The 12,037-nt window shown below is 32.8% G+C and overlaps 1 protein-coding gene across 1 annotated transcript; it reads left to right on the top strand.

The window, feature by feature from the left end:
* The first annotated feature begins 8,356 nt into the window (after nucleotides 1-8,356).
* On the top strand, nucleotides 8,357-8,953 carry LOC139492999 (uncharacterized). Its single transcript, XM_071281144.1, has one exon. It carries the CDS (start codon nucleotides 8,357-8,359, stop codon nucleotides 8,951-8,953), a length of 597 nt encoding a protein of 198 aa, XP_071137245.1.
* Nucleotides 8,954-12,037: the final 3,084 nt, after the last annotated feature.

The raw sequence follows: 12,037 nt of genomic DNA, 5'->3' as shown, positions 1-12,037 counted from the left end.
TAATTGACATATGGGTTCCGTTTAAAAAAACAAAACAATTATATACACATGATACATGCAGAAATTATCAAATGCAGTTTTCACAATATGTAAAAATTTGTTTATTACACTAATATAATTATTAATAAAATTTGTTTATTTCTTGTCATTATCTAAGTGTAGCAATACATATAAAAGGGATAACAAGAATTATAATGAGATTGCTCTCCATGAATATCTCCCATGCTGTATCAATGAGAAATTAAATCATGTGTCATAATGGACTCAGTATGCTACATTATTGCTATTTTGTGCATTTTTCCTATTGATCTTTTTTTTGAAAAACTTTTCATATCATGCTTCTTGCTTGAGTTGGAAAATTATCGCTTGAAACTCAGGAGGCACGTGGCGTTGCTAATGAAATTGACATGAAATTGACAACTTCGTCATAGGTAAATAAACTCATCATAGATACCAGGATCGAAATTTCATATATACGCCAAACACGCGTTTCGTCTACAAAAGACTCATCAGTGACGCTCGAATAAAAATATGTTGAATAGGCCAAATAAAGTACGAAGTTGAAGAGCATAAAATAGCGATAAACAGATTATCATTGTTCACCTCAACTGGATTGCTTTTCTCACTTTTGCAGTACCGGCTCAAGTGAGAAAACCAGTCTCATTGAGATGATCAACGATAATCTATAATTATAAAAAAATATGGTTCAAATAAAGGCAACAGTAGTATACCGCTGTTCAAAACTCATAAATCCATGGACAAAAAACAAAATCGGGATAACAAACTAAAACCGAGGGAAACGCATTAAATATAAGAGAACAACGACATAACACTAAAATGTAACACATATAGACAAAATCCCACGAGAATAACAAATATAACATATATATATAACATCAAAACCAAATACATGAATTTGGGATAGACAAGTACCGTGACACGTCTTATCGCAATGTGAATTTACACTCAAAAATAAGAGAAAACAAACGACACAACGTTATAATGTAATACACACAGAAACGAACTATAATATAACAATGACCATATTCCTGACTTGGTACAGGGCATTTTTAAAGGAAAAAATGGTGGGTTGAACCTGGTTTTGTGGCATGCCAAACCTCGCACTTTTATAGCCATGTGAAATATAACATCAAAATGACAACACAGGACTACAATATAAATAAATTGGAGAACACAATTGACAAAGAATCACACGAACAACAGCCAACAAAAGGCAACAAGTTCAAAATTTTAATACGCCAGAAGTGTATTTTGTCAACACAAGACCTATGTGTGACGCACAGACACAAAAGTTTGAAAGCCGAAACGAGTACAAAGTTGAACAGCATCGAGGACCAAAAGATCAAAAAGGTTGTGCCAAAAACGGCAAGGGTTTTCTCTTAAGTTACCAGAAAATCCCTATAATTTAGAGTAATTTATACTTTTGCAAACAGTAAATTTAATAAAATGAATATTCAAAAGATGTACATGATAAAGCTGAAGTATTAACTAATTACAGGAAACAACATTACTGAAATACATATACATAACCAGACATTTGAAACACAAAAGTAGACACATCCGAATACGTTTAAACCTCTACGCCAAGTGACGTCCTATTTGAAACTGAAAAATGACGAAAAAATGACGTCATTTGAATTAGTAAAACAGAGCATCAAAAAATGAAAAATGACGTCACATAAGAATGAATAAGATAGAATTAGGATTAATTTAAGATTATATATTAAATACTGATATTGCATTTAAAGTCTGAAAACTCCAATTAAAATGATCACATCAAAATGGACAATGCCAACGTCATACCAATATTCCAACCAAAAATTTTCAATTTTTGCCGTCATATAAAAAGAAGAATGCGTTTGAGGACACAAATGCCCCTGCTCAAGCTATGCAATTTTAAAATGTTTTAAGGGACATAACTCTATAGCAGTAGGGGACACAGCCCAAAATTAAACTCTGTCTGCTAGTTTTGGTTCTTAATATAGTATGAGGTTCATAAAATTTGAATGAGGAAAACTGAAGTTAGAGTGCTGAAACCAAATAATTTGCAATTTTTTTTATATAAAGGGCATAACTCTTGAACAGAAAATTAAACACTGCAAAACGAGACAGATGCAAGGACAGAAAGATGCAGACAAGAGAATAAGACCAATTAAAATTAATTGATAGATTTTCATCGCTGCCCGCCTCTCTGAAATGGCCCCGCTCCCATTTTTTTTTATTTTGAAAAAATTTACGATTTCCTGATTTTGTTCATATCCGTTTCCAATAACCATCAACATTTTGTTTCCTTCCAAACTTCCTGTTTCAAATTTCGGTTTTCGAGTAATTAAGGTTCATCACAACAAATGGACAAATATGGACGTATTTTCACCTCAAAAACTACTCTGTGTACAGACTTACCTGTGCTGTTTTGACAGTTTTAATGCATAGCATCCACTAGATATATAAAAGTAAAATGCATTTTGTGTTTAAGAAAGATATAATCTTTTTTTTGGTTTTTGATGGGCATTATTTTTTCCTTTCTGCAGAAGGTGTTAAAATAAACAAACACCTGAATTACTTTGATACTGTCCACTAACCGACTCAGATAAACTCTTTAACTCACCTCTTGTCCATGTCAATTAAGGACATTCAAAACAATACAAACCGGTTTTTTACCTTAGGGAGCATCTCATAGTTATACCACAATTTCGTTGATTTTCACACCTTTTGCATGAAGGAAAAAAAATGCCCATCAAAATCCAAAAGAGATTTTATCTTTCTGAAACACAAAATGCATTTAATTTTTTTATATCTAGTGGATGCCAGCCATTAAAACTTTTCCAACTTCACAGGTAAATCTATACTCAGGGTAATTTTTGGCATGTAAATATAGCCATATTTGTTCGTTTATTATGATGAACCTTAAAAAAGATTCTGCAGCTCTATGATGACAAATTCGTCTACCAAGAATAGAGATTGATTTCGAGAAGGGCATGAAATAATAGGGTTACAAGTAATACGCTGTGTCCAAGATGGCAAATCGCAGCATAACACAAATTTCTGTGATTAGAAAACCATTGATTTTTTTATTGATACTGAAATGACTTTGTGGTAGGAATTTTGGACTGTGAATTATACCCAAAGAGCAATAATCGTGGAACACATTGGTACTAAAACATAACTGTATAAACAAAATGCTGCAAGCACAAACTTGTTAGTTTATGACAGTAGATTTACCAATGGCTATTTTTTTGTTGACAAACAGCATACACCTTATGTCCCAATACCCTCAATAGAGCCATTAAAAAACTTCTTCTTTTTGGTTAAGTTCATGTTTTACATATTAATTATATTTGCGTCTTGTACATGTTTTAGAAGAATCATAAAAGCACCAACCCTTTTGTATCAAAACTGTTTCATTTTATTCTGTACTTGCAATTCTTTAGTTGCATATTTGTTTCATTTACTGGAGACAAAAAAAATGGTCGCTTAGAAAGACACATAAATTTGGTGAAGGAAGTCCAACTGAAGAGAGCATTCTTCTTCAATGTTTTTGCTGTTTTTAGGTTTCTAAAGCAGCAATTACATGTAGAACAGTAGTTGCCAATCAGAGATTTTTATTCATATTAAGATTTGAAATATTATGTTCGATCCCTTATACATGTATATATGTTACAATGAATTTGTATAATAAGTGATTATGTAGAATCCCTGAAATTGTCAGGGATTATGTAGAATCACTGGCTAGTTTAGGGATTATATATAATCACTAAAATTTCCAGGGATTATGTATAATCACTAGAAAAAACGTTAGGGATTATACTTAATAACTGAAATGAAGAAATAGTATTATTTATAAAGAAAATGAATTAAGTCAAATTATTTATTCTATAAAATATTATAAGAACATCATTATAAACATAAATTGTAAAATGTTAAGCACAATATATCAAAATGATAACCCCATTTTTTTTTTAAATGTTGGGTACGATGTATGTAACATATATATTAAATTAATATGCTTCACATCTGTTTCTATCACAATATCCACATTTAAAAAAAACCCTTTCCTTGAATATCGAATCACAATTTTTTTTAAAGAAAAATAAAGTGTTCAGTAAAACCATCTTTTAGTTCTGCCTGTTTTATCATCATGACATTTAGATGCATAAGTTCTCTCAGTTTAAATTTTCTTGTTCATTTGACCAAAAAAAAAAAACCAACACACAAAACAAATTTTCCATAATCTTCTTTACCACAAATAACAAGCTCTGGATTTTTAAAAATAAAGTTATCCCTATAAAGGGAATGTTGGTTATTATTAACTTTGATGTCTTCAACTTTATCTCGAAACCCTGTGTTGGTTATATCTTTAAGCTTATCCTCTGTGTTTAAAAGCAGAATTATTTCGTCTGGCAAGGAATATGAAAGAAAAAAATGATAATTTGTTTATATGGGAATTTAATGCATTAAATTGGAGTTTATACATTTTACGTTCATGTCCTCATCCTCTGTTACCCTTTCTCATCAAGTGTTCAATTTTAGCAGAAACTTTAATAAGTTATTTTTGTCTACAGAGATAGATAAGGATTTGACCAATCACATTACAGATAGGGAAGGGATAGGTGGTCATTTTATAAAGCTTGTTGCAGTTACAGCAGCCATTTTTGTACCTCCGAGATTTAAATTGATTTGACTTCTAAATTGATGTGACTTCTATTATATTTGCTATTTGGATTTATATATATATATACAGCATTCGTATGTTTATTCTCAACTGACATTCGTTCACTAAGTAGAAGTATTTCGTTTCCAGTAACTCGGATTTTCGTTTAAAACATTCAGAATCAGCAACAAAGGTACTTTTGTTCGTGCTGTTTATCTTGTTTTAATAGAACACCGTTTTCTCCAGAATTTGTAACTTTCATTTTTCTCATAAAGACGATTCTAGTTGCCTGGATTATATTTGTATTCTGCTTATTCTAAACCTTACGTTACCATGCGACCAATTCGTAGATCGGGGACAAGGACACAAACATGCGTTACGATCCGGAAATGCCTGAACATTGGACTCTAGTCAAACTAAGACAAGAACTAAACACAAGAGGGATAAGAATTCCCCCAAATACGAGGAGAATGGCATTGGTCAGCATTTTCCGCGAGTCGAGAGAAAATATAAGTTCCGATGCGAGGAGAAACAACGAGGGCCACGCTAACACCATATTGGGAAGTGCGCGATCCCAGAATTCAACTGCCACAGACACAACAACCGACCACGTGCATGATGCCTTATTAGGAAGTGCGGCATCCCAAGATGCATTGGTAGAAACAAACAATAGATCCTTGATAAACATTGTTTCAAGACTGTCAACTACAGTGCAGTCCTTGCAACAAAATGTTTCAACACTAACTGGCCAAGTTAATACCCTTATTACCCAGAGAACAGTGGACACGCGTGAACAGACAACATAAACAACGATAACCGGAAACACGTGGATCCCTACTTTCGGTTCAAACGGAAATCAAAGAAGTGAAGTCAATGCCAATGGTCTTAACTTCAATTTGGAGACAGCATACTCCACCCTGAAGTGTAATGTATTGCCAACAGCTGCAGCAGGCAGCGAGAAACAAGCTCTTAGGAACAATCGTTATGTTCAAACACCAAGAGGCTATTCAGCCGAATCTTTGCCGTTCGTGGAAACAGTAACACCCCAATCAAGGAGAAACATCATATCAGGTATGGACATAAACCTATCCTCACTTCTAATCCCGTATTATGTGGGAATGGGTACTACAGACGGGGAAGATAAGAGTAAAACTTCTAGTTATCATACAAAACCTGACCCACGGTTAAACAGATCTTTGACTATTGGGGAGTTTATACAAGCGTTTGGGATTTACAAGAACATAATGTGTTCAGCGTTTCCCCACCGTAGGAGTGAGCTCGACACATATGAGAGAGACATTGTAGACATGGCATCGCGATACCCTGGCAATGGGTTCTATGAGTACCATAGGAGATTTTCCCTCGATTCAGCTGCACATTTGCGATACAATAATATAGCAGTTGATTGGTCCATACGGAACAATACCTTATTTTGTAATATATTCACAAATATAAGGCCTAACACCTGTAATAATTGTGGCAGTACCTTTCACACTTCAGGATTTTGTTCTGCAACTCAAAGGTCATCAGGAAATAAAATAAATGATTCCCAGGATACATATGGTAGGGAAAGGGTTTTTCATTCTGGAAGAGAAATTTGTAACAATTTCAACGGACACAGGGGGTGTATTCTGCCACGCTGTAGAAATGCCCATGTGTGTTTGGCTTGCAAAGGGGATCATCCAAAAATCAACTGCCAGCAGACAAAACACGAGTTTCAGGGGCCTCAAAACAACGGCCCCACACACCGAGGAGAAATTTGAAACACCTAAAAATTTTGACATGTCTGTCTCTACACCTGTTAATATAGATGTTTTGGAGAAAGAGTTGTGTAGACATCCGGACTCAACTTTAAAAAATTATTTGATAAACGGGTTAAGATATGGTTTTCACACTGGGTTAAAGACTCTCCCATCAAAGTCTATTATATGTAAAAATTTGAAGTCAGCATCTACAAATCCTATTTGCGTGTCAGAATTACTTGAAACTGAAGTGTCAAAAGGATACCTCATTGGACCTTTTAACGATATTCCTTTTAGCAATTATCGCATAAATCCAATTGGTTTAGCCGAACATAAATATAGTAAGAAAAGGCGTTTAATTGTTGATCTTTCAGCACCACATAAGGATGAGGACAATCCAAGTCTAAATGAACTTATTGATAGGGAAGAATTTTCTTTACAGTATGTTTCTATTGATGATGCTACTCATATTATAAAGCAGTTAGGTAGTAAAAGTTGGCTTCTAAAAACAGATGTTTGCGATGCGTTCAAAATTATTTCGCTTAAATCAGAATTATGGCCATATCATGGTATACAGTGGAACAAAAAGTTTTATTTTTTTAAGAGATTAGTGTTTGGGTGTAGATCAAGTCTCAAAATTTTTGATACACTATCCAGGGCTGTTTGCTGGATAGCTATAAATAATTATGGTATTGTAAATATTTTACATTTGTTAGATGATTCTTTAATTATTGTACCTAGAGCAGATAATGCTCAGCTAATTATAAGCAATGTGTTAAAAATGTTTTCATCTTTGGGTATACCTTTGTCAAAAAAGAAAACTGAAGGTCCTTGTGTCATTTTAGAATATTTGGGTATTTTTTCTGATACTATAAAGATGGAGGCACGTTTGCCTAAAGAGAAAATTGCAAGAACTCAAGAAGTTATTGAATCTTTTTCTAAACGCAATACATGTACCAAAAGGGAACTTTTAAGTCTGCTAGGACACTTAAATTTTGTAAGTAGAGTTATTTTACCAGGCAGATCATTTGTGTCTCACTTGATTAAGCTTTCAACACCTGTTAAAAAATTGTCACACCATGTACATATTAAGAATTGCAGATCTGATTTGGCAATGTGGTCTCAATTTCTTAAAAACTGGAATGGAATATCTTTTTTTTATTAATGATGACATTATTAAAGCTGCAGACATTCAACTTTACACAGATGCTACACCTAAATCGTTCGGGGGATTCTATCAGGGAAGTTGGTTTCAAGGCGAATTTACATCAGAACTTTTACACGAACAAACGTCTATGGCCTTTTTTGAACTGTACCCTATAGTGATGGCCTGTGCTCTATGGGGTCACAATTGGAGTAGAAAACGAATATTATTTTTCTGTGACAATTTAAGTACCGTAGAGATTATCTCCAAAGGAAGATCAAAAATCCAGAGTATAATGAAACTTGTGAGGAAACTAACTTATCTTTCTGCTCTATATAACTTTGTCATTCATGCACAACATATTGCTGGTGTCAAAAACACAGTAGCAGACTCTATTTCTCGTTATCAGATGAGGAAATTTCGTTCACTACAACCAATGGCAGATCAAGAACCAACACCTTGCCTGAAGCAATCCCGGTTAATGATGAGTTGATTCACCAAGTTGAGGAATTATGGGAAGCCAGCCTTTGTCAGAGTACAAAGCAAGCTTATATGACTGGTGTTAAATGTTTTCAAAACTTTATGGTTATGAATGGAAAAGACTGTTTTTTAAATGCATTGCCATTTATAGATGAGAATTGTTTAATTTTTTTTTGTTGCCTTTTGTAATTGTATTTAGCAGGTCTAAGACACTACTTTTTAAAACAGGGTCATTCAGACCCGCTAGCAAATACGGTTCGTTTGCAGTGCATTCTAAGAGGTTTAAAAAAGTCCCAGTGTAATATACGTCCTAAGCGAATGCCTATTACTTCTACAATTTTAAAAGAGCTATGTAAATTGTTGAGGTCGGGGGTATTTTCTCCATTGATTGATTTAATGCTACAAAGCGCATTTAATTTAGCTTTTTTTGGATTCTCCCGATGTGGAGAATTTACTTGTCGGTGTAAAGATTTTTCTAAGGATAACATTGTTTCAATTCAAGATATTTCTCTAGATGGATCACTACAAAATTTAGTTTTCCATTTACATTCTTCTAAGTGTGATCCATTCAGGCAAGGTGTAAATATTACTATCTTTGAAAACAATGTTTTTCACCCTGTAGCTACTTTGAGTAAATATATCAAATTCAGAACTGATTTAGGAGCTAAGCCTCAGTCACCTTTGTTTGTTAATGATGATTATTACCATACTCTCTTATCAAGGGATCGATTTATTTTTCTGCTGATAAATTTACTTTTTAGACTTGGGTATAAAGATGATAAATTTTGTGGGCATTCATTTAGAATAGGAGCAGCTACATCTGTAGCTGCTGCAGGAATAGAAGACCACATTATTCAAACTCTAGGTAGATGGTCATCTGATTGTTACATACGTTATATTAGAACCAACCCTTAAACTATACATGCAGCTCAAGATAAAATGTGTTTTTAAGCGAACATTTCTCTTAGTAGATTTTATACATCATTTCATTTTATTGGCACATATTGTGAAGTTAAATACATGTATATGTACAGAATTTTATATATTTGTATTAGTTTTTACTTGTTTTATCGTATAGATACAATGTACATACATTTATAAGTTACTATTTTTTACATATCTGATGTATCTTTTCTTGGGGGCTTTCACTCTTTTATTTCGCTCATTTTGGCCAACATAATTTCAGGGAAATTATTTTCCCCCAATTCATTTATACATTTTTTAAATTATTAAGTACATTTGTACACCTGCTGGCATCTACCGCAGGATCTATTTTTATTCGCATTAGGTAATCTGCTGGCATCTACCGCAGAATCTATTTTTATTCGCATTCACCTGCTTGGATCTACCACAGGTTCTCGAAACTAGTTTTGTCTGCTCGGATCTACCACAGGCATAAGTAATATATATTTTTTTGTATGTGTTGTCTGCTCGGATCTACCACAGGCATAAGTAATATATATTTTTTTGTATGTGTTGTCTGCTCGGATCTACCACAGGCATAAGTTGTATATATTTTGTGTATGTTATTCTTCAGAAACTCTAATGAGTAGCCCCCTAGAAAGCCAAATGTTACATCAAGGTATTAATATGTAAATGTTTTACTATTTAGTATGCTTTTTATGTTATATGAAAATGTTTTAGCTCTTAGCGAGTTTTAGATTTTGTTTTAATAAATAGTTTAGTTTTATATCTTATCTTAGTTATATACAGTTAGTAATTGTAGTTTTGGTATATGTTGGTTTGCCAAGATTATTCAGGACCACAAGCGACGGTACACACACAATCATACATACTGGTGCCCTTATTCGTTGGCAGAATGAATCTTATTGATGTTATATTTTGGTTGTTTTATGCAAGGATCAAGCTATTAGATATGGAAGATTTGGTATAAGAGCCAATGAGACAAATCTTCATAGTATCAAACATACAAACTCTAACAGAATTCTGTTTTAAGTGGGATATTTTTCTTGTCTGGAGAATGATGTATAAATTGTTTATTTTTTAACAAACAAAGGATCCTTAAATTATTGATAATCCCTGAAATCATATTAGGGAATATGTAGAATAGTTATTAAAATGTTCAGTGATTATGTAAAATCACTTGTCATTTTCAGGTATTATGTATAATTACTAATGATTTTAGTGATTCTACATATTCCTTGAAAAATCAGGGATTCTACATAATCCCTGATTATACAAATTCACTGTAACATATATACATGATATAAGCTTATTATTACACTTTCATATTTGAAGAACACGTTATGTTGGGTTTCCTTCAAAACAATATGCACATTTCCTTCATTTCCTGTGTTACTTTCATTTACATGATCTTACATCTTGTACATATGCTTTACATCAACTAGAACAAACAAGTTTAGAATGCCATACAAATGGTGCTAGAATATCTGTCATGACATTTCTTGGCATAGCTTATCAGATGATAGGTGAGACCACTGACATGGGGTCAATTACATTTGAAAGTAATTAATTACATTCAATTACAATTACAAAATCTTCAATTAAATTACACATTACATTTGACTTTTTTTACCAATGTAATTAATTACATTCCAATTACTTGGCAAATGTAATTAATTACTTCAATTACATTTGAAAGGAAATTTAAGATAAAACATTGAAAAATGCATTTATTCTATGATATGTACATAAGTATTATACATTGCTCTATAGTTATAACAATTAGACAGTGTTCAACTAGTATATACATTTTTGTATTGTGTCATATAACTTATTTAAGCATTTTCCCATTACATTTGACCATCATCAGCTTTTCAAATGTTCCATCAGCCAGTCTGCACCTTTCCGGCCTAAATGTTTTTCCAGCAGTGCTAAATAAGCGTTCAACTGGTGCAGATGTGGCTGGAATAGCTAAATATTGCACTGCTAACTTAGCTAGACGCGGTAAACGTTGACAGTTACTATGCCAATACAAAAGAGGGTCTTTTGACATATCAATACAATTATCTGACAAGTAATCATCCATTTCTGAACTTACAGAAATCCCTGAAGGGTTTCTTTTTCTTTCCACTGATGGAAATTACAATTATAGTCAACTGATATAAGTTTTAACTAGTGTTTTAATCCAAGTGTTACAGGAATTGGCAAGCTAACAGTTACAGTTTTTACACCTTGGACAAGGACTGTAGCTTTGTCAAAAGGTTCAAGTATAGTACATAATTCAGAAAGCAGTTTTCTCTCATAGGATGAAAGCTAAGTTTTACAGTCTATTTTGTCCAATTCTAATTCTGGCACATTCAAAACTGAGCAAATCATATGCAGTTGTGAATTCCATCTTGTAGCATTAGCAGCTTGCAATCTTTTATAATCTTCAAGGATTTCTGAAGCAATAATAGATTTCCTAACAAAACTGACAATATTTGATGCCTTTGTAATAACAGTTTTAAGGTGGGGTGAACAATCTTTCAGGCAGAATGTACAAATCTCTGTGTTTTCTCTGAAAATTACAAAAGGCCTTATTTAATATCTTGAAAATATTAAATTGTTTTAATTTACCTATTGAAATTTTACATTTATTTAAGGTCAAGACAGTGACTTCCTAGTGGTTTCTTTTAAAATTATGGCATGTGTCTACATTTTCTTTATCATTCAATACAAAATGAAGAATCTACCATGGTTGTGTTAATACAGAAAGTATACTGTGAAGGCTTTTCTTTGTCAGCTTACAACATTTGTTAAGATTATTGCTTTTAATAATTTTTTGAGAAAACACAAGATTTAATCTTTTGATCCAAAATTTCAAATGTAATTGACTTGTAATTGAAAAGTAATTGTCAATTACAGGCAATTTTGGCTATGTAATTAATTACATTCAATTACATGTAATTGAAAAAATGCTCAATTACACATTACATTCAATTACATGATAAATTGTAATTAATTACAGTCAATTACAATTACATATTTCAATTACCCCATGTCTCAGACCAGCTTAGCAAGACAACAGTTCTACTT

Source organism: Mytilus edulis, chromosome 10 (genome assembly GCF_963676685.1).
Source record: "Mytilus edulis chromosome 10, xbMytEdul2.2, whole genome shotgun sequence".
Classification (NCBI taxonomy): Eukaryota; Metazoa; Mollusca; class Bivalvia; order Mytilida; family Mytilidae; genus Mytilus; species Mytilus edulis.
The sequence above is the reverse complement of the archived record's forward strand: the minus strand, read 5'-3'. Positions and strand labels throughout refer to the sequence as shown.

What these genes read in the sequence shown, in the direction of transcription:
- LOC139492999 (XM_071281144.1), top strand. Translation starts at nt 8,357, where the DNA reads ATGCCTATTACTTCTACAATTTTAAAAGAGCTATGTAAATTGTTGAGG.